The sequence below is a fragment of the Coregonus clupeaformis genome, chromosome 27 (assembly GCF_020615455.1).
Source record: "Coregonus clupeaformis isolate EN_2021a chromosome 27, ASM2061545v1, whole genome shotgun sequence".
Classification (NCBI taxonomy): Eukaryota; Metazoa; Chordata; class Actinopteri; order Salmoniformes; family Salmonidae; genus Coregonus; species Coregonus clupeaformis.
In genome coordinates this window covers 19,616,318-19,642,951 of record NC_059218.1, presented here as the reverse complement: position 1 = coordinate 19,642,951, position 26,634 = coordinate 19,616,318, and the positions used below count along the sequence as shown (strand labels likewise).

The following is a 26,634-nucleotide window of genomic DNA, read 5'->3' as shown; positions in this document are numbered from 1 at the left end:
AGGGCCACCAGCATCGGGTCCAGGCTATGATCGATTCCGGTGCCGCAGGTGATTTCCTGGATGTAACCTTGGCTAAGGAACTTAAGATCCCTACCCAACTACTTCCTCATCCCCAGGCAGTTACAGCCTTAGATGGCAGACCTCTGGAACCAGGAAAGGTTACAGAGGCGACTCAGTCCCTGCGACTTACCATCTCTCAACACCAGCAGGAGGAAACCTTCTATCTCATTGACTCTCCCGAGTATCCTATAATCCTGGGTCACCCTTGGCTATGCAGACATAATCCCCAGATCGACTGGTCTACTGGCACCATTCTAAGCTGGGGTCCCACTTGCCAACTCACCTGTATGCTTCAGAGTTCCTCAGCCCCTAGTACCCAGTTTCAAGAGTCTGTTGACGTCTCCCTAGTCCCCAGTGTTTACCATCGGTTCAAGGCTGTGTTCAGCAAGGCCCGGGCTACTTCCTTACCGCCTCATCGCACGTATGACTGTGCCATTGATCTACTCCCTGGGTGCTGCCCTCCTAGAGGTCGGATCTTTTCCTTGTCCTCCCCGAGCACGCCGGTATGGACACCTACATTAAGGAGTCCTTGGCAGCTGGCCTCATCCATGCCTCTACTTCCCCGGCTGGGGCGGGCTTCTTTTGTTGAAAAGAAGGACGGGGGCCTTAGGCCTTGTATTGATTACCGGGGACTCAACAAGATCACGGTTCGAATCGATACCCTCTTCCTCTCATGGCCACTGCTTTTGAGCTGCTTCAAGGGGCTTCCATTTTTACTAAACTGGATCTCCGCAATGCTTACCATCTCGTGCGGATCCGGCAAGGTGACGAATGGAAGACGGCGTTCAACACGCCCACGGGGCACTATGAATATCGGGTGATGCCGTTCGGGTTCACCAATGCCCCCGCAGTATTCCAAGCCCTGATTAATGATGTTCTCCGGGATATGCTTAATCTGTTCGTCTTCGTGTACCTGGACGATATCCTCATCTTCTCGAGGTCACTGAAGGAGCATGAGGGGCATGTTAGCCGGGTTCTCCAGAGGCTCCTGGACAATCACCTCTACGTTAAACCTGAGAAGTGTGAATTTCATGTTTCTCAGACTCAGTTTCTCGGGTTTATTGTCACTCCCGGGCACCTAGAGATGGATCCCAAGAAGGTCGAGCGGTCCGCAGCTGGCCCACACCTGCCACGGTCAAGGAGGTTCAACGGTTCATTGGCTTTTCTAACTTCTATCGGAAGTTCATCAAGAATTTCAGCTCGGTGGTAGCCCCCCTTGACGACGCTTACCAAGGGAGGAGGGACCAAGATTCACTGGGGTCCGGAAGCAGCAGGGGCCTTCGAGGATCTCAAGCGCCGCTTCACGTCTGCTCGATTCTGGTGACTCCTGACCCAGAAAGACCTTTCGTGGTGGAGGTGGACGCCTCAGAGGTGGGGGGTGGGAGCCGTCCTGTCACAGAGGGGTGAGGATGGGAGATTACACCCTTGTGCCTTCATGTCTCGCCGCCTGTCTGAGGCCGAGCGCAACTACCACGTGGGGGATCTAGAGTTACTTGCAGTAAAACTGGCCTTGGAAGAGTGGCGCCATTGGCTTGAGGGGGCTCAGCACCCGTTCCAGGTTCTCACAGACCACAAGAACCTGGAATATCTCCAACAGGCTAAGCGGATGAACCCTCGGCAAGCACGATGGTCCCTTTTCTTTAATCGATTCCAGTTCCTCCTGTCTTACCGACCTGGCACCAAGAACGTCAAGCCGGATGCCCTGTCTCGAGCCTATTCTCCCGAGGTACAAGAGAAGCCCTTGGCATCGATTATTCCGAGGTCTAGGATCGTCGCACCTCTTTAGTGGGAACTAGAAAGAGGGGTACGAGAAGCCCTTGTCCATGAGCCCGATCCGGGCGGTGGTCCTGCCCGGTCGCCTGTACGTTCCTCTCTCTGTTCGGGCCCGCGTCTTGCAGTGGGGTCATGAGTCGCCCTTGACATGCCATCCAGGCAGTGCTCGCACACTGGAATTCCTCCGACGGCGGTTTTGGTGGCCGTCCATCAGGAAGGACGTGCAGGTCTATGTTGAGGCCTGCCCGGTGTGCAACCAGGGAAAGTCGGCACGCCAGCGACCCCAGGGACTGCTCCATCCCTTACCTATTCCTCGAAGGCCATGGTCACACCTTTCTCTGGACTTTGTTACGGGACTTCCTCCATCCCAGGGCAACACCGTCATCCTAGTGATCGTTGACCGGTTCTCTAAGGCTGCCCGGTTTATTCCCCTGCCCAAGCTGCCCTCGGCTAAGGAGACTGCTGAGCTCCTCATGAACCATGTCTTCCGGATATTTGGCATTCCCCTGGACGTGGTCTCTGACCGAGGTCCCCAATTCTCGTCCCGGTTTTGGGGGGGCCTTCTGCAGGCTTATTGGGGCCACAGCCAGCCTATCGTCGGGGTTCCATCCAGAGTCTAATGGCCAAACGGAACGGATTAATCAGGATCTGGAGACCACCCTGCGGTGTATGGCGGCCAGTAATCCCACGTCTTGGGCCACCTATATCATTTGGGCTGAATATGCCCACAACACCCTCCAGTCTTCAGCCACCGGATTGTCCCCCTTCGAATGCCAGTTCGGTTACAACCCTCCATTATTTCCAGAGGAAGAGGCGCAAGTTGGTGTTCCCTCGGCCCAGCGCTTTGTCCAACGCTGTAGGCGGACCTGGAAGAAGGCCAGGTGTATCCTCCTTCGGACCTCCCAGAGATACCAAAGTCAGGCTAATCGACACCGCCGGACGGCCCCTAGTTTCCGAGCTGGTCAAAGAGTTTGGTTGGCCACTAAGAACCTGCCCCTCCGGGTCGAATCCAGGAAGCTTTCCCAGAGATACATCGGCCCTTTCCGCATTGCTAGAAAGGTTAACCCTGTTTCGTATCGTTTGGTTCTGCCTCGCTCCCTTAGAGTTAACCCCACTTTCCATGTTTCACTCCTTAAACCTGTCTTGTCTTCTCCTTTTGCCCCCCCACGCAGACCCCCGCCACCTCCCAGGATCATTGACGGCCAGCCAGCCTACACAGTCCGCCGGATACTGGACTCCCGGAGGGTCCAGAACTCTCTGCAGTATCTGGTGGACTGGGAGGGCTACGGGCCAGAGGAGCGCTCCTGGGTTCCAGCCAGGGACATCCTGGACCCAGGTTTGATCCGAGATTTTCGCACCCTGGGGCCGGGGTGTTCTGGAAGGAACGTCAGGAGTCGTTCCTAGAGGAGGGGGTCCTGTCAGCTTCCTGCCTCCTGTTTGTCTCCGGGCCTCTAGAGGTCATCTGTGTTCCCCTCTGCCTTAGTTCTTCCTCGTGTGTCCTAATTAGTTTGATCCAGGTCACCTGTGCCTTGTTTCCCCTTGTGTATTTTAGCTGTGTGTTTTCCCCTTGTTTCTCACTTGGTTATTGAGTCCTGGCTATGTGTCTCCTGCTTTGTTCCACCGTGTCTTTCCAATATTGCCTTGGGTGTTTCATTTGGGTCCTACTACACCTCCTCTGTGGCTAAGGGGTATTACCCCCAGCTCTCCACATCTGAGACCGGAGTTCAAGCTCAGCTTGTGACAACTGGGGCACGTAGTGTAACTGCTAAACTGCTTACTGACTGTACACTGTACTGCATGATTGTAGCGGGTTTACTAACACGTTAGTTCTTTTAGCTATGTTGACTATGACGTTACTTTAGCTAATATGGTGACAACGATGTAGGCTGTGTGTAGCAATTATGATATGGTTTGGCTAGGAACGTTTTTTTCGCCTGGTCACATACAGCTGATGTGTTGTGCATTGAAGTCCGGAAGGGAAGGGAAAAGGTGAGAGGAGAAGAGTGCATAGATGTGAGAAGGAATACAACGTGGCTGTTATGAAAGTGAACAGTGTTTGCATGTGATCAGGGGTGTATTCATTCCGCCGATGCTGTTGAAAAACGCTTCTTAAACGGAAGCAAACGGAACGAAGCGGGGATAAACATACCTGAATTTTTCTAATAGAAACTCTTGTTTGCAACTGTTGGACTAATGATTACACCCTAGATCAGCTAGATGCAGGCAAGAGTGTGCAAGGCGGTATTGAATGTGTCACTGTCTGTCTATGAGTCACTGTCTGTCACCTCAACATTTTCTCTCAGCCTGTGTGCACCTACATTGTAAACTTTAATTCATAGGCTAGGTTGTAGCAAACTAATGAGGGGATAGGGAAAATTTGAGTATCAAGTAGTAGCCTTAACCTATCAATGTTACATTGAGCTGGGTGAATGGAATATGAATGGCAGTCACCCAATATGCTGTAATAGAAATAAGGCCATGCTCATGAAAAAACATATCGACCTCCCTCATTTTAAACCGCACCGACCGCCACTAGTCTGGACAATAGTAATGCCCTGTTTGTTGACACATCTGCCAAGTGCCTAAGAAGGCTACATTATGTCCAGAACTGTGCTGTACGTGTCCTCATCTACCCCTCCCCCGTGAGCACATCACTCCAGTGCTGTTCAACCTCCACTGGTTCCCCATATGCACATTGACTTTAAAATCCTGGTTCACACCTACCAAGGTATCCACAACTCTGGATGAAAGTATCTATCTGACCTCATCCTACCCTCCTGCCCCACATGCACCCTTCGCTCCTCCAGGTCCATCTCAATTCAGTAGCCCCACAACAGACTAAAATCTATGGGTGACAGGGCTTTCAGTTTTGCGGATCCTCAGCTGTGGAATGCACTTCCAGTCACTGTCAGGGCTGCAGAGTCTCTGGCCTTGTTTAAGGCACAGCTAAAAACTGAGCTGTTCAGAAAAGATTTCAAGGACCTATGATAATTCTGTTCTCCTGTCCACCGGATCTGATGACACCTGTATATTAAATTCATTATTATTATTATTATTATATTTTACAGTAGGTACTTGTCATCCAGGCACTTGTCATCTCCCGTCTGGATTACTGCAACTCGCTGTTGGCTGGGCTCCCTGCCTGTGCCATTAAACCCCTACAACTTATCCAGAACGCTGCAGCCCGTCTGGTGTTCAACCTTCCCAAGTTCTCTCATGTCACCCCGCTCCTCCGCACACTCCACTGGCTTCCAGTTGAGGCTCGCATCTACTACAAGACCATGGTGCTTGCCTACGGAGCTGTGAGGGGAACGGCACCTTCTTACCTTCAGGCTCTGATCAGACCCTAAACCCAAACGAGGGCACTATGTTCATCCACCTCTGGCCTGCTAGCCCCCCTACCTCTACGGAAGCACAGCTCCCGCTCAGCCCAGTCAAAGCTATTCGCTGCTCTGGCACCCCAATGGTGGAAAAAGCTCCCCCAAGACGCCAGGACAGCGGAGTCACTGACCACCTTTTGGAGACACTTGAAACCTTACCTCTTTAAGGAATACCTGGAATAGTATAAAAGTAATCATTCTACCCCCCCCTCCCTCACATCAAAAAATAAAAAAGTGGTTGTCCTACTGGCTATCATAAGTTGAATGCACAATTTGTAAGTCGCTCTGGATAAGAGCGTCTGCTAAATGATGTAAATGTAAATATGAGGTTATTTTCTGCATATGCATCCTTCCTTCGATGCCAAACCCACCACTGGTGTGTGTGGCCAAAGAGCTCTTTTTTTGTCTCATCTGACCATAGCACCAGTTCCAATCCAAGTTCCAATGCAATTTACAAACTCCAGGCGTTTACATTTTGTTGGTTGCTCTCAATAAAGGCTTTTTCTGGCAACCCTTCCAAATAACCTATTGGCATGGAGGTGGCGTCTAATTGTAGATTTGGAGACTTGGTGACCTCAAGATGCGACCAAGTGTCACGTTCGTTGAATGACGCGTCAGACCAAGGCGCAGCGTGATATACGTACATGTTTATTTACTGATAAACACCACGACAAAACAACAAATGAAACGAAACGTGAAGTCCAAGGTAGCACACACAACATACCTTACACGGAACAAGATCCCACAACTAGACAGTGCCAATAGGCTGCCTAAGTATTGTCCCCAATCAGAGACAAAGAGCGACAGCTGCCTCTGATTGGGAACCACACCGGCCAACATAGAACTATACATACTAGACAAGCTACATAGAAAAAGCACAACAAGGAATATACACACCCTGACTCAACATATAAGCGTCCCCTGAGTCAGGGCGTGACAGTACCCCCCCCCCCAAAGGTGCGGAATCTGACCGCACAACATAAACATAACAGGGTAGGGGCCGGGTGGGCATTCCGCATCGGAGGCGGATCCGGCTCAGGGCGTGACGACCTCTCACTCTCCGCCTCCCTGTTGCGCCCCTGGTCTGGTCTGGACCTCGGCGCGCTGCTTCCCCTCTCCTTCCTCCCACGATATGTCAGGCCCTGTCTGGACCCTGGTGTGGGAGACCCCGAACCTGGAAAGGGGCTGACGTCATGGTCTGGACTGGAGCCGCTGACCGGAGCTGGACTGGGCACCGGTGGAGCGGACTGCTCTGGCTCCAGAGTGGAACAGCTGACCGGTGCCGGACCAGGCACCGGTGGAACGGGCACGGGCCGTGCCGGACTGGACAAACGCACCACTGGTCTGGTGCGAGGAGCAGGCACGGGCCGGACCTGACTAGGAACATGCACCACTGGCTTGGTGCGAGGGGCAGGAACGGGCCGGGCCGGACTGGCGACGCGCACCACTGGCTTGGTGCGAGGAGCAGGAACAGGCCGGGCCGGGCTGGCGACGCGCACCACTGGCTTGGTGCGAAGAGCAGGAACAGGCCGGGCCGGGCTGGCGACGCGCACCACTGGCTTGGTGCGAGGAGCAGGAACAGGCCGGACTGGCGACACGCACCACTGGCTTGGTGCGGGGAGCAGGAACGGGCCGGACCGGACTGGCGACACGCACCACTTGCTTGGTGCGAGGAGCAGGACTGGGTTCCTTTATTAACCCCCGCTCCTTCTGCTGCCTAACCAGCTCCTCACGCCATGCCTCTACTTTTTCCTTCTCCCTTTTAGCCTCCTGTAGCACCTCCCTCTGACCGAATAACTCCTGCTCCCTCTGAACCAACAGCCCCCGTAACATGGTGGCTTCCTCTCCTAACCTGCAGATCCGCCCTTTCACGGCCTCCTGCTGCCTCGTCGTCCACACCGTGTGCCCCCCAAATTGTTTTTATTGGGGTTGCCTCTCTACCCTGATCCCTTTCAGGGCCTTCATCTGCCTTGTCAGATCCTCTCTTATCTCCCGCCAAGTCCATCCTCTCTGCTCCTCCTCGGCACGCTGCTTGGTCCTTGTTTGGTGGGATCTTCTGTCACGTTCGTTGAATGACGCGTCAGACCAAGGCACAGCGTGATATACGTACATGTTTATTTACTGATAAACACCACGACAAAACAACAAATGAAACGAAACGTGAAGTCCAAGGTAGCACACACACAACATACCTTACACGGAAGGTCCCACAAGATCCCACAACTAGACAGTGCCAATAGGCTGCCTAAGTATGGACCCCAATCAGAGACAACGAGCGACAGCTGCCTCTGATTGGGAACCACACCGGCCAACATAGAACTATACATACTAGACAAGCTACATAGAAAAAGCACAACAAGGAATATATATATATGTTATTTTTTTTACGCAATATACACCCTGACTCAACATATAAGCGTCCCCTGAGTCAGGGCGTGACACCAAGTAATTCTCCAACTGTGGCCCTTGTTTGTTTTTTTCTCCAACCATCTTCCTCACTGTGTGTGGGGGCACAGATACACTCTACCAGGCAAGTTTACCACTGTTCCAGTGGTTTTGAACTTCTTAATTGTTGCGCCAATAGTGGTAAGTGGTATATTTGTTTTTTCAGTAGTTTTTTGTACCTATTGCCTGATTTATGAAAGTCAATAACCATTTGTCTCTTTTCATTTGTTAGTTTTTTTCTTTCCCAATGATGATGGACGACAAATAGATTTTACATGCATGTTACCTCATTTTTATACCCCCAGTAAAACAGGAAGCCATTAAATGTCACAATACTGCTCCTTAAACTGAGATTAACTTAAAAAAGTAGAACGTTAACAAGATTACATTTTGTTTGATTTCATTTACAAGAATCCTTAGGGGTGCCAATCATTTTGACACCTAACTTTTTTTGATATAAAAAAAAAAAACTTGTTAAAGAACATCTCTTTATCTGAGCAATTGTATTAGTATAAAATACTATAATTTTGAGCATACAATATACAGTAGCTCGGTATTATTTATTTTATACAGTCTTTTTGTTCATCTTTATCAAGGGTGCCGATCATTTCTGATGTGACTGTATAAATAGAGAGAGAAAGAGATAGGGAGTAAAAGATGCCACTTCTGAATTCCAGAAAAGACTCAATAATAATCGTCAAGGCTCTCAAGCAGACAGCCTTGACAGTTTATACGGAAATATATTCCACCCACACCCCTCCAAACCCAACCTGGGCTTTTAAAATTCCACAGTGTTGCATTCCTGGAGTAGGAAAAGTGCTGTAGAGGCATAATGATGAGAGAGAGAGAAACACACACACACACACACACAGATGAGAGAAAGATGCCCTGGTCTTCGGGGCGGGACACCATCACTCTGATCACCACCTGGCAGGGGGTGTGGCACAACGCAATATTACTACACACAGGAACCATGGCTCCTGGCACTCTGGGCCTATCACATATGCATTACAGCTGGAGGTGTGTGTGTGTGGTGGTGGGTGGGTGAGGGTGGTGGTGGTTGTGTGTGTGTGTGTGTGATTCATATGCATAAGGAAATCATTATGAGCTTCCTCTGCTCCAGGTGACAGAGGGATGAGCCATGCAGTGAGATGAAACCACTCTAAATGCTGAGAGAGAGAGAGAGAGAGAGAGAGAGAGAGAGAGAGAGAGAGAGAGAGAGAGAGAGAGAGAGAGAGAGAGAGAGAGAGAGAGAGAGAGAAAGAGAGGAGAGATGCAGGGTATGTGGTGGTCAAGGCCATTAGGGTGACTAATGCTAGCTACAGTTTAGGGTGACAGGCTGATGTAGTCTTGTGCCTTGAGCAAGGTAATTTAAACTGTCAGAATGTACATACCAACGAGCAAGATACACAAGTGAGCAGTGGTCCTGGGTGGCTCAGTTGGTAAGGCATTGTGTGGCTTGCAATGCTAGGATTGTGGGTTCAACTCCCGCTGGGGCCACCCATACAAAAATGTATGCACGTACTACTGTGTTTTGGATAAAAGCGTATGCTAAATGGAATATATGGGCTCCCGAGTGGCGCAGCGGTCTAAGGCACTGCATCTCAGTCACTACAGACCCCCTGGTTCGATTCAAGGCTGTGTCACAACTGGCCGTGATTGGGAGTCCCATAGGGCGGCGCACAATTGGCCCAGAGTCGTCCGGGTTTGGCCGGTGTAGGCTGTCATTGTAAATAAGAATGTGTTCTTAACTGACTTGCCTCGTTAAATAAAGGAGAAAAAAATATATATATGTATATTAATCTGGAAACCACATACTAAAATAGTGCGTCAGATACTCAATTAGGTTCTGGGGGGAAATGTATGAGAAAAGATACTGGAACCAGAAGCAGCGAGGCTGCTCCACCCCCCTCCCTCTGCATGTTTCTGGCAAGTCTATGGCCAAATGCGCACACCTGCTAAATCCTGATTTGTTAAAATAGACAATGATGAAAAACGTAAGCACCGGAACAACTGTTGCTCGTTAGTCATTGCATCCCACAGTCTTTTGACAGATGTTACAATACCATTTATTTTAGGTAGTCTGTCCACGAGAGATTATTATAATATTAATCATAGCATAGCTATCCTGACCATAATAAACCATAATAACTTCCCCTGTCAGCTACAACAATAGGCATACTAACAAGAACATGCTTTGATAAACCCCTTGCCCATATTGGATAATATGTACATTCTGTACATTCTGCATTGACATGGATCACTGTCAAGAAAACTGCTACCAGAACATCAAAGTAATTGTTTGAAATGTAAAAAATAGCAAAATGATTTGGTGTCACGTATCATGCCACTACATAGTGATAATCCGCTCCTACGCTGGGCTTACAGTGCATCCGCTCACACGCCCGCACGCACGCACACAGATCTGTAGAGCTGCAAAAAGGCCAGCGTGCTAGACATTTGGTAAAAAATAAAGACACTGGCCAGCGTAGGCAATTAGAATCAATTCTGGAGCTCCTTTGAGAGTGCAGACACAGGGAGAGCAAGGTACAAACTGTGTTGAACAACGGGGGAAACAAAAGGAGCAAGGACCTTGAGAGGATTGAAAGGAAAGCTATTTTCTTTACGGTTGTAGGTGATGTGAAGTGCACTACTCTCGTGGTTATCAACTTGGTTTTGTTCATGAGATGAACTCTGGAATGTTATTAGTGTAAAATAGGAAGAAACTGTCTATCTCTCTATATCTCTCTCTCTCTCTATCACGCATATTTAACTCCTCTACACACTCACTGTCCTTGCCTCTCCCTCTGTCTATCTGTCTTTGTCTCCCTGCACACAGATCTAATGCAGGCCTCTGGAATGTGTAGCCGTCTGTCTCGATAGAAGACAAACACACACACACACACACAGATAGTCAAACACACAGACACACACACACACACAGTCTCCTCCACTCCCATCGTGTTTCACTGCCGCTCCAATTAGCCACAACCAAAAAAAGATGATTCACTGACAACAGAAACAACACACATCGTATTAGTCTCAATGTGGCCCCTCTCAACCTGCACATCCCGTTCGCCCCTCCTCTCTCTGTCTATGTGATGGTTGTGACAGTACAGGATGTGGGTAGGTTCCTGCGGTCCCACTGCCAGGACCGGCCGGGGGAGTGGTCGATGTTCTTGCCATGGGCCGAATATACCCAGAACTCTCGCCGCCACTCCTCCACTAACCTATCGCCATTTCAATGTGTTTTAGGTTATCAGCCGGTTCTGGCACCGTGGCATCAGAGCCAGACCGAAGCTCCTGCGGTGGATGACTGGTTTTGGCGTACGGAGGAGACGTGGAACGCTGCTCACGTCCACCTCCAGTGCAACGTGCGTGGCCAGAAGGCCAATGCTGACTGCCACCGCAGTGAGGCCCCGGTCTTTGTACCGGGTGATCGGGTCTGGCTCTCGACCCCCGGAATCTGCCCCTCCGCCTGCCCTGCCGGAAGCTGAGCCTGCGGTTTGTGGGGCCGTTCAAAGTCCTGAGGAGAATAAACGAGGTTACCTATAGGTTACTACTCCTTCCACCGTATTAACCCCTCGTTCCATGTGTCTCTCCTCAGGCCGGTGGTGGCTGGTCCGCTCCAGGAGTCTGAGGTGCGGGAGGTCCCTCGGCCCCCTTGATGGGGCCCCGGCGTACACCGTCTGTTCCATCCTGGATTTGAGGTGTCGGGTGGGGGGCCTTCAGTATCTCGTGGAGTTGGAGGGGTACGGTCCGGAGGAGCGGTGCTGGGTCCCGGTGAGGGATATCCTCGATCCCTCCCTGTTGTGGGATTTCCACTGTCGCCATCAGGCTCGCCCTGCTCCGCGTCCTCCTGGCTGTCCCCGAGGCCGGTGTCGGCGCGCTGCTGGAGCTGCACGTCAAGGGGTGGGTACTGTCACGACTTCCTCTGAAGCTTCCTCCCCTCCTTGTTCGGGCAGGCTTCGGCGTTCATCGTCACCGGCCTTCTAGCCACTGCCGCTCCTCATCTCATCATTCCATTTGTTTTGTCTTGTTTATTACACACACCTGGTTCATATCCCCTCATCAGTACCTGTATAACTGTTCCCTTTGCCCCCTTGTCTTTGTGTGTGATTGTTTATTGTGGAGATTTTAATAGCTCGGTGGAGCTCTTTTTTATTTTGTATCACCAGGATATTCACCCGTGTGCCTTGTTGTTTTCCAGTGCGCCGTATTTCCGCACTGGAGTGTTTTACGCATTGCTGCGTACCGCTGTGTTACGGAATAAACCAGTTGTTCTGTGATTTACCCTCCTGCGCCTGACTCCTTCTAAATCACGCACCACACTTATAGGGGGCACTATGACCACAAGAGGACCACACAGGCAACCTACCACCATGTACATTTACTTTTACATAACCACACAAAAAATCCCACTACATTAACCCAAGTTAGGGCTGTCCCTGACAAAATAAAATCTTGGTAGACCTAAAGTAATCTGTTCTTTCGACCAACCGATTGCTCGAAATTTTTAAACATGTATTTTTCCATATATAGACACACCCTATGTGTTTTAATAAAATAAACTATGTACATTGAGCTTGTCTGATGCTTTAAGCTTACGGTTTGATGCCTCAAGAGGCCACCAGAGATCTAGATAACCAGAAGAAAAAAACCTGACCGAACTATTCTCCTCTTGCTCCTGCTGGCCTTCGCAGATTCTGCCATTACTCTCCTGAAGTTGCCGGTAATAGGCTACATGAGAAGTCGGCAACCTTTCTGATGTGGAATGCCAATTTATCTTACCATTTCTACCGATCTGCGTGCCAGTTATTGTTTTCATATGCACATTTTTGTGAAACAGTTATAATTTAATTGATAATAACGTCTTGATATCTCAAAATCATTGTCATGTGGTTAATCATAATTCTATCTAAATCTAAATTAAAATGATACAAACCTAAAAAGTAACTTCTATTGCCATTGCCAACTACACATGGCCTGTCTGCAACGAACTTGAAACATTGTATCAACTATTGACTTGGGTCCGGCCCAAAGCTTGCGCTAGCAAACTTGCCACATTTTATAAAATATTCTGGGCCCTCAGTTTCCCGCGCCAGTGAGCTCGGGACAGACACAGCTGAAGGCTATTTGCGCAAGGGATGAGAAGCAGTGCTCGACTTGGGCAGGAGTTCACCGGAGCGGAGTACCGGCACCTCAAATGTTCTACAGCTTGAGCTCCTGTTCCTCTTATAGAATATTAGCTCAAAAGTATTGTAGCGCTCCTGGACCTAAATATAAACAGTACCAGGACCTAAAATGAGTACTGTAACCTATTTCCGTCCAAGTCAAGCACTGATAAGAAGCTTATTTTATGCGTTTCCACTGGATCAGAGCATGACATTTTCCCCTTTCAGCTGAGTGGTTATCGAAAGGGAGAGAGCTGGAAAGGTTTTTCAAATACATTGAGGAACTATTGTAATTCTCAATGGATGTAAAAACAGACTTTGTTTGCTTGCTGTTTGAGGTGAAAAAAACATTACTTTGAGAAGTTCCACAGATCATTAGTGGTGGTGCGTTAAGCCAATCAGAAATACCATCAGATGCCCAAATGGGCACATTTATATGTCTACATTTGCGTGCAGGCCAGGTAGCCTATAGGCCTACTTCTATGTTTCTCACAAGTGTAGCATAGGTTGTGTCTACTCCGACAATGAGAACAGGAAGACTGGAATAATATTGAATGCATTAAAATAAATGACCGTAACCAAAGTAACAAACATTGTAGATTAGAAATTATAGGAATTAAAGGTAAATGTACTACCGGTGATATATTTAATGGGTAATCGATATACACTAACAATCACACACAAACAATTCACACAATGAAGTTATGAAACAATGAATGTGCACAAATTGGCGGGAGAGAGTGCATTCTGGAGAGAGAAGTGCATTGTGCATCTGGGCGCATGGTCAATCAGATGTCTGCATTGGCCATGCAGCATTTACGGTTATACGGCCTCAGCAGAAGTCAGGGCATTCATACTTCTTGCGCTTCGCGGAGCAGTGCAGAGCTGTTGTCAAGTAAGGTAGTTTGTGTCTATACAGGATGTACCGCCCCCACCTACCATCAACCAATTATGTCAGTGCAGAGCTATACAGAGTCCGCCGCATTGTTACAACATTTGGGAGGCGCATGGCGATGTGGTACAGAGCTCGATTTGGCCTCTGCCTGCCTCTGGAGGCTCCGCAATTGCATCACAATTGCGTCACAAAAAGTGTTAAACAAATCAAAATATATTTGAGATTTGAGATTCTTCAGATAGCCACCCTTTGCCTTGATGACAGCTTTGCACACTCTTGGCATTCTCTCAACCAGCTTCATGAGGTAGTCACCTGGAATGCATTTAAATTAACAGGTGTGCCTTCTTAAAAGTTAATATGTGGAATTTATTTCCTTCTTAATGCATATGAGCCAATCAGTTGTGTTGTGACAATGGGGGGGGGGGGGGTATACAGAAGAAAGGCCTATTTGGTAAAAGACCAAGTCCATATTATGGCAAGAACACCTCAAATAAGCAAAATGGCAAAATGGCTCTCATGAGGACCACCACAGGAATGAAAGACCCAGAGTTACCTCTGCTGCAGAGGATAAGTTCATTATAGTTACCAGCCTCAGAAATGGCAGCCCAAATAAATGCTTTACAGATTTCAAGTCACAGACACATCTCAACATCAACTGTTCAGAGGGGACTGTGTGAATCAGGCCTTCATGGTTGAATTGCTGCAAAGAAACCACTGCTAAAGAACACCAATAAGAAGAAGAGACCTGCTTGGGCCAAGAAACACGAGCAATGGACATTAGACCGGTGGAAATGTGTCCTTTGGTCTGGAGTCCAAATTTGAGATTTTTGGTTCCAACCGCCGTGTCTTTGTGAGACGCGGTGTGGGTGAACGGATGATCTCCGCATGTGTAGTTCTCACCGTAAAGCTTGGAGGAGGAGGTGTGATGGTGTGGGGGTGCTTTGCTGGTGACACTGTCTGTGATTTATTTAGAATTCAAGGCACACTTAACTAGCATGGCTACCACAGCATTCTGCAGTGATACGCCATCCCATCTGGTTTGGGCTTAGTAGACTATGATTTGTTTTTCAACAGGACAATGACCCAACACACCTCCAGGCTGTCTAAGGGCTATTTTACTAAGATGGAGAGTGATGGAGTGCTGCATCAGATGACCTGGCCTCCACAATCCCCCGACCTCAACCCAATTGAGATGGTTTGGGATGAGTCGGATGGCAGAATGAAGGAAAAGCAGCCAACAAGTGCTAAGCATAGACTGTTGGAAAAGCATTCCAGGTGAAGCTGGTTGAGAGAATGCCAAGAGTGTGCAAAGCTATAATCAATGCAAAGGGTGGCTATATGAAGAAACTCAAATATAAAAGATATTTTGATTTGTTTAAAAAAAAATTGGTTACTACATGATTCCATATGTGTTATTTCATAGTTTTTATGTCTTCTCTATTATTCTACAATGTAAAAAATAGTAAAAATAAAGAAAAACCCTTGAATGAGTAGGTGTGTCCAAACTTTTGTACATTAAGCTGACTCACGCTACAGAAACAGGCGAGAAAGGCTCCTGCACTATTCTGGCTCGGACAGGGCTACTTACTTTTTGCCATTTACCAGAGGCTTTTATCTAAAGCTAGATCACACTACATTCAGACAAAGTTGCCATCAGTTCAAGGGAGATAAAGTCCTCTGTACATCATGCGGTTGGAATGTGACCGTTGTGCCAAGGAGGATTATGGGGGACATAAAGTAAAACATGACACAGCAGAGGTGATTAGAGATGGTTCTAATTAGCCGGCAGTCGTTATGTTGCCAGGAGAGAGGGAGAGAGAGACAAAGAGACAGAGAGTGAGAGAGTGAGAGAGTGAGAGAGTGAGAGAGAGACAGAGAGAGAGAGAGAGAGAGAGAGAGAGAGAGAGAGAGAGAGAGAGAGAGAGAGAGAGAGAGAGAGAGAGAGAGAGAGAGAGAGAGAGAGAGAGAGAGAGAGAAAGAAAGAAAGAAAGAAAGAGAGAGCATATTAAAATCAACTGGCATGAAATGAAGATTGTCACATTATTAACGCTGGGAACCACCCCCGCTCACTAGAACAGCAGCATCTAGCTAGCCAGACTGGGTTGCGTCCCAAATGGCAACCTTTTCCTTATATAGTGCACACTACTTTTAATGAGGGCCCATATGTCTCTGGTCAAAAGTAGTGCACTATTTAGGGAATAGGGTGCCATTTGGGAATCACCCTAGGATCAGAGCAGCAGTCAGCAAGAAAGAGACAGAAATATACAGAGAGAAACACAATGAGCGACAGAGAGGTAGAGAACGAGAAAGATATACTGAACGCTTAGAACTCAGCATTAAGGAAATGGATTGTGGGTAAGGCCCTGCAATAGACTAGCATCCTTTCTAGGGGATGTACATTACGCTGCCTCATGCTACAGAAACAGGCGAGAAAGGCTCCTGCACTATTCTGGCTCGAACAAGGCTACTTACTTTATGCCATTTACCAGAGGCTTTTATCCAAAGCTAGATCACACTACATTCAGACAAAGTTGCCATCAGTTCAAAGGAGATAAAGCCTTCTGTACATCATGCGGTTGGGATGTGACCGCTGTGCCAAGGAAGATTATCTGAGAAATAAAGCAAAACATGACACAGCAGAGGTGATTAGAGATGGTTCTAGTTAGCCGGCAACTGGCATGAAATGAAGATTGCCACATTATTAACACTGGGAACCAACCCCAGTCACTAGAACAGCAGTATCTAGCTAGTCTGACTGGGTCTGCATCCCAAATGGCAACATTTTGCTTATACAGTGCCTTCGGAAATTATTCAGACCCTTGACTTTTTACACATTTTGATACGTTACAGCCTTATTCTAAAATTGATTAAATAAATAAAAATAATCTGCGATCGACACACAATATCCCATAATGATGAAGCGAAAACAGGTTTTTAGACATTTTTGCAAATGTATTAAAAATATAAAACAGAAATACCTTATTTACATAAGTATTCAGACCCTTTGCTATGAGACTCGAAATTGAGCTCAGGTGCATCCTGTTTCCATTGATCATCCTTGAGATGTTAATACAACTTGATTGAAGTCCACATGTGGTAAATTCAATTGATTGGACATAATTTGGAAAGGCAAAAAACTGTCTATATAAGGTCCCACAATTGACAGTGTATGTCAGAGCAAAAACCAAGTCATGAGGTCAAAGGAATTGTCTGTAGAGCTCCGAGACAGGATTGTGTCGAAGCACAGATCTGGGGAAGGGTACCAAAAAATGTCTGCAGCATTGAAGGTCTCCAAGAACACAATGGCCTCCATCATTCTTAAATGGAAGAAGTTTGGAACCACCAATACTCTTCCCAGAGTTGGCCACCTGGCCAAACTGAGCAATCAGGGGGAGAAGGGCCTTGGTCAGGGAGGTGACTAAGAACCCAATGGTCACTCTGACAGAGCTCCAGAGTTCCTCTGTGGAGATGGGAGAACCTTCCAGAAGGACAACCATCTCTGCAGCACTCTACCAATCAGGCCTTTATTGTAGAGTGGCCAGACGGAAGCCACTCCTCAGTAAAAGACACATGACAGCCCACTTGGAGTTTGCCAAAAGGCACCTAAAGACTCTCAGACCATGAGAAACAAGATTATCTGGTCTGATGAAACCAAGATTGAACTCTTTGGCCTGAATGCCAAGCATTACTTCTGGAGGAAACTTGGCACCATCCCTACGGTGAAGCATGGTGGTGGCAGCATCATGCTGTGGGGATGTTTTTCAGCGGCAGGGACTGGTAGACTAGTCAAGATCGAGGGAAAGATGAATGGAGCAAAGAACAGAGAGATCCTTGATGAAAACCTGCTCCCGAGCGCTCAGGACCTCAGACTGGGATGAAGGTTCACCTTCCAACAGGACAACGACCCTAAGCACACAGCCAAGACAATGCAGGAGTGGCTTTGGGACAAGTCTCTGAATGTCCTTGAGTGGCCCAGCCAGAGCCCGGACTTGAACCCGATCGAACATCTCTGGAGAGACCTGAAAATAGCTGTGCAGTGACTCTCCCCATCCAACCTGACAGAGCTTGAGAGGATCTGCAGAGAAGAATGGGAGAAACTCCCCAAATACAGGTGTGCCACGCTTGTAGCATCATACCCAAGAAGCCTCCATGCTGTAATCGCTGCCAAAGGTGCTTCAACAAAGTACTGAGTAAAGGGTCTGAAAACTTACGGAAATGTGATATCTGGTCAAAAGTGGTGTTCTACGTAGGGAATATGGTGCCATTTGGGAAGCAGCCTAGGATCAGAGCAGCAGTCAGCAAGAAACAGAGAGAGAAGTATACAGAGAGAAACACAATGAGAATCTCTCTCTCTCTCTCTCTCTCAGCTTGGTGACATCCCTCCCAGCCTCTCGAATACTATAATGACTCTATTGGAGCACAGAAACACTCCATTCCACAACATCAGCTGTCTGGGTCTGAGGAGAGGGAGGGGGGACAGAGTAGCCTGCTTTACAATTCTCATGTGATCCCAAACGCAAATTAGAAAAAGCATATCCGAGGCCGCATTCGTTGTAGCCAGCGACTTTAACAAAGGAAATTTAAGGAAAATTCTCCCAAAATTCTACATACACATCTCTTGCCCTGCTCGCGGGAGAAATACATTAGGCCATTATTATTCTCCATTCCCAGACGGATACAAAGCCTTCCTTCACCCCCCCATTTAACACCATAGTGCCCTCCAAACTCATCACTAACCTCAGGGCCTTGGGTCTGAACCCCTCCCTGTGCAACTGGGTTCTAGATTTCCAGGTGGTGACAGTTGGCAACAACACCTCTGCCACGCTGATCCTCAACACTGGGGCCCCCCCAGGGGTGTGTGCTAAGCCCCCTCCTGTACCCCCTGTTCACCCATGAATGTGTGGCCACGCACGGCTCCAACTCAATTATCAAGTTTGCTGACGACATGACAGTGGTAGGCCTGATTACCAACAACAACGAGACAGCCTACAGGGAGGAGGTTAGTGCCCTGGCGGAGTGGTGCCAGGAAAATAACTTCTCCCTCAATGTCAACAAAACGCAGGAGCTGATTGTGGACTACAGGAGACAGAAGCGGTAGCACGCTCCCATCCTCATCGACGGCGCCACAGTGGATATGGTCAAAGGCTTCAAGTTCCTCAGCGTGCACGTCACTGAGGACCTGAAATGGTCTCACCACACCGACACCATTGTGAAGAAGGCACAACAGCGCCTCTACAACCTCGGGCGGCTGAAGAAATCTGGCATAAGACGCTCACATACTTCTACAGATGCACCATTGAGAGCATTCTTTCGGGCTGCATCAACGCCTGGTACGTCAACTGCACCGCCCTCAAACGCATGGCTCTCCAGAGGGTGGTGCAGTCAGCCTAACACATCATCACACACTCACTCACATGAAACACACACACAAGCTTGCAGACACACACACCTCATACTCACAAACACACGCATATTCACACATACTCTCACACACACACACACACACACACACAGCCAACGCTGCTGTCCCATGTCATAGAGACATTGAACCACTGACGACTTTAAATACTGTATTCCCGACATAGCTCATTCTAATATTTATACACTGTATTTTAGTTACACTTTTTATACACACCACATATTTATGTATATACTGTATTCTTGGCATGGCTTACTCTAATATATCTACTGCTGTACATTTCATTCTTAGTATATCTTGTGTAAATTCATCCGGTGTACATATGTATAGATTGCATTATGATCAGTGGCGACCAGTCATTCAGGGCAGGTGGGGCAGAGCCAATAAACTTTGATTTGAGAGAGACAGAGGGGAGAGTGAGTGATAGAAAGTAAGAACAAAATAATGGTCTTCCAAAAAAGGTCCAGTTGCCAGGACAACAAATACAAATTCTATCTAGACACCGTTGCCCTAGAGCACACAAAGAATGATAACAACCTCGGCCTAAACATCAATACCACAGGTAACTTCCACAAGGCTGTGAACGATCTAAGAGACAAGGCAAGATAGGGCCTTCTATGCCATCAAAAGGAACATAAAACTCAACATCCCAATTAGGATCTGGCTAAAAAATACTTAAATCAGTTGTAGAACCCATTGCCCTCTACGGTTGTGAGGTCTGGGGTCCATTCACCAACCAAGAATTCATAAAATGGGACAAACACCCAATTGAGACTCTGCATGCAGAATTAGGACTATACCTGCTAGTTCCAGAAAAGAGCTGTTAAATTCTACAACCACCTAGAAGGAAGTGATGCCCATACATTCCACCACAAAGCCCTCATCTACAGAGAGAAAAGTCCCCTCAGCCAGCTGGTTCTGGGGCTTTGTTCACAAACACAAACAGACACCCAGAAGGCAAAAAGATAACTATTTGACACACTGGAAAGAATCAACAAAACAACAGAGCAAATTGGAATGACATCTGGCCCTTAACAGAGAGTACACAGTGGCAGAATGCATGACCACAGTGACTGACCCCAAATTAAGGAAATCCTTGACTACGTACAGACTCAGTGAGCATAGCCTTGCTATTGAGAGAGGTCGCCATAGGCAGACCTGGCTCTCAAGAGAAGACAGGATATGTGCCCACTGTCCACAAAATGAGGTGGAAACTTAGCTGCACTTCCTGACCTCCTGACAAATGTATGACCATATTAGAGACACATATTTCCCACAGATCACACAGACCCACAAAGAATTTGAAAACATATCAAACATTGATAAACTCCCATATATGTTAGGAGAAATACCACAGTGTGCAATCACAGCAGCATGATTTGTAGCCCGTTGCCATGAGAAAAGGGCAACCAGTGCAGCACAAACAACATTGTAAATACCACCAATATTTATCTGTTTATTTATCTTCCCCCACTATTCGTACTACAACTATTTGCACATTGCTAAAACACTGTACATACAGTGGGGAGAACAATGTCACGATCGTCATAATGATTGGACCAAGGCGCAGCGTGATATGCGTACATCTTTTTAATAGTGTACTGGCAACACCATACAAAATACAAAACAACCAAACGAAACGTGAAGTCCTCGGTTAACAACACAAACCAACACGGAACAAGATCCCACAAATGACAAGTGCACAAACGGCTGCCTAAGTATGGTTCCCAATCAGAGACAACAAGCAACAGCTGATTCTCGTTGACTCTGATTGAGAACCACCCCGGCCAACCTAGAAAACACATGAACTAGAAACTGAACATAGAACACAAAACATAGACCCTACACACCCTGGCTCAACATATAAGAGTCCCCAGAGCCAGGGCGTGACAAACAAGTATTTGATACACTGCCGATTTTGCAGGTTTTCCTACTTACAAAGCATGTAGAGGTCTGTAATTTTTATCATATGTACACTTCAACTGTGAGAGACGGAATCTAAAACAAAAATCCAGAAAATCACATTGTATGATTTTTAAGTAATTAATTTGCATTTTATTGCATGACATAAGTATTTGATACATCAGAAAAGCAGAACGTAATATTTGGTACAGAAACCTATGATGAAAATGACAGACCTCTACATGCTTTGTAAGTAGGAAAACCTGCAAAATCGGCAGTGTATCAAATACTTGTTCTCCCCACTGTAGCTGATAATATAACACTTTAAATGTCTTTATCTTTTTGAAATCTTTTGTTGATGTTGTTAAATTAGATTATTCTCACTTTAGTTGATTGTTTATTTCATATGCTTTGGCAATGTAAACATATGTTTCCCATGCCAATAAAGCCCCTTTGAATTGAATTGAGAGAGATAGAGAGAGAGGGGAGAGCGCAAGGGGAGAGATAAATAAATGGGAGAGAGGGGGAATATAAGGAGGGAGAGGAAGAGATAAAGAGGAGGGAGAGAAGTAAAGGGGAGAGGAAGAGAGAGAGGGAGAGAAGAAAAGGGGAGAGGAAGAGAGAGAGGGAGAGAAGAAAAGGGGAGAGGAAGAGAGAGGGAGAGAAGTAAAGGGGAGAGGAAGAGAGAGAGGGAGAGAAGTAAAGGGGAGAGGAAGAGAGAGAGGGAGAGAAGTAAAGGGGAGAGGAAGAGAGAGAGGGAGAGAAGTAAAGGGGAGAGGAAGAGAGAGAGGGAGAGAAGTAAAGGGGAGAGGAAGAGAGAGAGGGAGAGAAGTAAAGGGAGAGGAAGAGAGAGAGGGAGAGAAGTAAAGGGGAGAGGAAGAGAGAGAGGGAGAGAAGTAAAGGGGAGAGGAAGAGAGAGAGGGAGAGAAGTAAAGGGGAAGAGGAAGAGAGAGAGAGAGAGAAAGGAGAGAAGTAAAGGGAGAGAGGAAGGAAGAGAGAGGGAGAGAAGTAAAGGGGAGAGGAAGAGAGAGAGGGAGAGAAGAAAAGGGAGAGGAAGAGAGAGATGGAGAGAAGTAAAGGGGAGAGGAAGAGAGAGAGGGAGAGAAGTAAAGGGGAGAGGAAGAGAGAGAGGGAGAGAAGTAAAGGAGAGAGGAAGAGAGAGAGGGAGAGAAGTAAAGGGGAGAGGAAGAGAGAGAGGGAGAGAAGTAAAGGGGAGAGGAAGAGAGAGAGGGAGAGAAGTAAAGGGGAGAGGGATAGAAAGTGACAGGTGCACTAAAAGCCTTTCCAGCAGCAGCATGGATCCACACTGGAGGAGCTGCTTAGCATTACGAGACAACAGGCAACAGGAGAGGTTTTATGAAGAGGAAAAAGAGGAGGAGGATGGAGAGAAGAGGGGGGGAGAGGGGAAGGTATTGGTGCTGGAAGTTGTAGGGGGTTGCATATGCTGCTATTCTGCCACATTGTTGGCAGCCCAGCGTACCTAAAGACAAGGTGCCAGGATTTGGGGCGAAAAGGAAAAAGCCAGAATCCACACTAGGCTCAAGAACCCAGCTGGGGGTAATCTAAACTGCCATCTGCTAGTCCTGGTTCTCCAATACGAGCTGGTCTCTATTCAAACTGTCTAGACTAGGGTTACAATATTCCGATAACTCCCCCAAAATGTCCAGGTTCCCTGGGAATCAGAAGGGAATAAGAGGAAAACCTGAGCATTTTGGGAAAGTTACTAGCATTTGCAATCCCAGTCTAGACAAAACCCCATTGAACTACTTAATCTTTCCATCTCAAGCCAATGTGGAACCAGGACCCAGGGGGATTGCATGGACGCATGTGTGTGCGTGTGAGTGTGTGTGCGTGTGAGTGTGTGTGTGTGTGTGTGTGACATTCTGTGCACATACACTCATAGCGGCACAGCAGACAGGTACACTCCCTCCAGATCCCAAGTGCTGTTTGCTACTCAGTCATGTAGAACCCAAACTGACAAATCAAACCCCTACAGCAGCTCTCTCCATTCATGCTTTCTCTACACTGTCATGCTCCATCTAACTGCATACCGGATAGAATACAGTGAAAAGAAACACAGAGATAGAAAGTGTGTGATGTGTCAGCTCTAAGTTAAGAAAAGGTGGAACGGTTTTGTGTGTGTAGGGTTGCATATTTCCTGTAGCTTTCCAAAAAATTCCCAGGTTTCACAGGAATCCTGGTTAGAGGATTCCCGGATTTCCTGGTTATTCCCCGTCTGATTCTGGGAATCTTCCAACCAGGATGTTTTGGCGAATTTTGGGAAAGTTACTGGAATTTTGCTACCCTATGCATATTTGAGTTAAGAATACTGTAAGTGATATGTAGTTGGAGAAAGTGCAAAAGAGAGAGAGAGAAAGAGAGAATAAATAAATATAGAGAGGGAAAGAAAGAGAGAGTGCTCACATTGTAGAGGATGTCCACCCATCCCTCCATGGTGATGCACTGGAAGACGGTGAGCACGGCAAACAGGATGTTGTCAAAGTTGGTGATGCCATAGTTGGGGCCGATCCAGTACTCTGTACACTCTGTACCGTTAGGACACATCCTGGCTGGGGCCTCTGTACCACAGGGGAACGCTGCTGCACGCTCACCTGTATGAGAGAGATGAGATGGTAGGGGGAAGGGGGAGGGAGAGAGAGAGTTGGTAGAGGGAGGGAGAGAGGGAGGGGGGAGCATTTGGCTGACAAATAACCATCATCCGAAATTCCATGACCGTCACAGCCCTAGTAATTACATGTAAAACAAACACACTGGCAAATTAAATGAGCTTAAAATACAACATACACACACATACAGTGCTAGCGAAGGTCTACACACCCCTTGCACATTTTGCTGCCTTCAAATGTAATCTAAAAATGTATTAAATTACATTTTTTTTCCCTACGGATGTACACAACCTACTCCACATTTCCAAACTGAATTTTTATTTATTTAATATTTTCCAAATTAATAGAAAACAAAAAATAAAGATGTCTTGATTGCATTTGTCTTCACACCCCAGAGTTAATACTTGGTGGAAGCACCTTTGGCAGCCATTACAGATGGGAATTATTTGGAATAAGATTCTACCAACTCTTAGGGCAACATATATCTATAGTTTTTGTCCAAATGTCTCAAGCTCATTACATTTGGTTGGGAGTCATTGATGGACAGCAACATTCAAACCTTGACATCTTTTTTATTTCTTTTTTATTAATTTGGAACATTTTCTATAATTGTTCTTTAACTTTGAAAATGTGGAGTAGGGTGTGTAGATCGGTAGGAAAGAAAATCAAATGTTTTCCTTTTTGAGATTACATTTTAAGCCTGCAAAATGTAAAGACTTTGCAAGGAGTGTGTAGATTTTCACTAGCGACTGTACACACATAAACACATTGACATGCACTCAGCGCTAAATGCAGCAGCACACCTGCTGAAGACTCACATGCTTGACACACACACACAACTAAAAATCTACACACACACTTACATTAGCACGCTGTCAAGACCTTTCCACACAACCAGCATACAGGGGGTCAAACGCGCACACACACACACACACACAGAGCTCCAGCTGGGACAGCCATCAACACTATGCTCAACTCACCCTCCACACCCTCCAACTGATGTATGAAAGTCAATTAGTGGCATCATAAAGTATGCATACTGTAACTATCTACTATCAGATCCATTTTCAACTCCACACTCAACACACTGACTCCAGTGGGAGAAAATCTGCATTTCAGCTCTGTCAACTCCTTACTGAAACAGACATACTTATCCAACCTTGAGCGGTGATCTATCAAAATCTGTCTATAAAAAAGTTGTCTATCAAAATGTAAACAAGCCAGCGAGACCTAAAACTTGGTACTGTGTGTTGTGTTCCCATTACCTACTGTGTGTGTGTATGTCTGTGCTGGTGTGTCTGTGTTTGTGTGTGGGCGTGTGTATGTACTATGTATGTATGCACAATCCATTCAACACTCACCAGTGTCGAGATTGAAGCAGGTGGTGTGGAACTTGCCCATGTAAAACTCCACCCCGATGATGGCAAACATGAGTATGGCGAAGAATAGCAGCAGGCCTATCTGGAGCAGAGGCACCATGGCCTTCATGATAGACTTCAAAACCACCTGAAGACCTGTGGAGAGAGATGGAGGGGGGAGGGAGAGAGGTGGAGGGGGTAGGGAGAGAGGTGGAGGGGGTAGGGAGAGAGGTGGAGGGGAGGGAGAGAGGGAGAGAGGTGGAGGGGGGTAGGGAGAGAGATGGAGGGGGGTAGGGAGAGAGGTGGAGGGGGAGGGGGAGGGAGAGAGGTGGAGGGGTAGGGAGAGAGGTGGAGGGGGGTAGGGAGAGAGGTGGAGGGGTAGGGAGAGAGGTGGGGGGGAGGGGAGAGAGGTGGAGGGGGTAGGGAGAGAGATGGAGGGGGTAGGGAGAGAGGTGTAGGGATAGGGAGAGAGGTGGAGGGGGGTAGGGAGAGAGGTGGAGGGGGTAGGGAGAGAGGTGGAGTAGTAGCTGAGAGATAGAGGGGGAGGGAGAGAGGTGGAGGGGGTAGGGAGAGAGATGGAGGGGGTAGGGAGAGAGGTGGAGCGGGTAGGGAGAGAGGTGGAGGGGGTAGGGAGAGAGATTGAGGGGGGAGGGAGAGAGGTGGAGGGCGTAGAGTAGAGGTGGGGGGGGAGAAGAGGTGGAAGGGGTAGGGAGAGAGGTGGAGGGGGAGGGAGAGAGGGGGAGGGGGAGGGAGAGAGGTGGAGGGGGTAGGGAGAGAGGTGGAGGGGTAGGGAGAGAGGTGGAGGGGGGGGAGGGAGAGAGGTGGAGGGGGTAGGGAGAGAGGTGGAGGGGGAGGGAGAGAGGTGGAGGGGGTATGGAGAGAGATGGAGGGGGTAGGGAGAGAGGTGGAGGGGGGAGGGAGAGAGGTGGAGGGGGGTAGGGAGAGAGGTGGAGTAGTAGCGCAGAGAGATAGAGGGGGTAGGGAGAGAGGGGGAGGGGGTAGGGAGAGAGATGGAGGGGGTAGGGAGAGAGGTGGAGGGGGTAGGGAGAGAGGTGGAGGGGGGTAGGGAGAGAGGTGGAGGGGGGAGGGAGAGAGATGGAGGGGGGAGGGAGAGAGGTGGAGGGGGAGGGAGAGAGGTGTAGTAATAGCGTGAGAGATTGAGGGGGGAGGGAGAGAGGTGGAGTGGGGAGGGGGGAGGGAGAGAGGTGGACGGAGGAGGGAGAGAGGTGGAGGGAGGAGGGAGAGAGGTGGAAGGGGAGGGAGAGAGGTGGAGAGGGTAGAGAGAGAGGGAAGGGGTAGGAGAGAGGTGGAGGGAGGAGATTAGAGGTGGAGGGGGAGGAGAAGAGGTTGAGGGTGTAGGGAGAGAGGTGGAGGGGTAGGGAGAGAGATGGAGGGGGTAGGGAGAGAGGTGGAGCGGGTAGGGAGAGAGGTGGAGGGGGGTAGGGAGAGAGATTGAGGGGGAGGGAGAGAGGTGGAGGGCGTAGAGTAGAGGTGGAGGGGGGAGGAGAAGAGGTGGAAGGGGTAGGGAGAGAGGTGGAGGGGGGAGGGAGAGAGGTGGAGGGGAGAGGGAGAGAGGTGGAGGGAGGAGGGAGAGAGGGGAG

General features: G+C 48.1%; 1 protein-coding gene across 1 annotated transcript in view; it reads right to left on the bottom strand.

The window, feature by feature from the left end:
* The window catches only part of LOC123481187 (voltage-dependent N-type calcium channel subunit alpha-1B-like), a 184,752-nt gene that overhangs the window by 78,378 nt on the left and 79,740 nt on the right, over positions 1-26,634 (bottom strand). Inside the window, exons 4-5 of the mRNA XM_045208278.1 lie at positions 25,037-25,189; positions 23,473-23,660 (exon numbers count right to left, since the gene is read on the bottom strand). Coding sequence (XP_045064213.1) covers positions 23,473-23,660; positions 25,037-25,189 — 341 coding nt within the window. The remainder of the gene's footprint in view (positions 1-23,472; positions 23,661-25,036; positions 25,190-26,634) is intronic.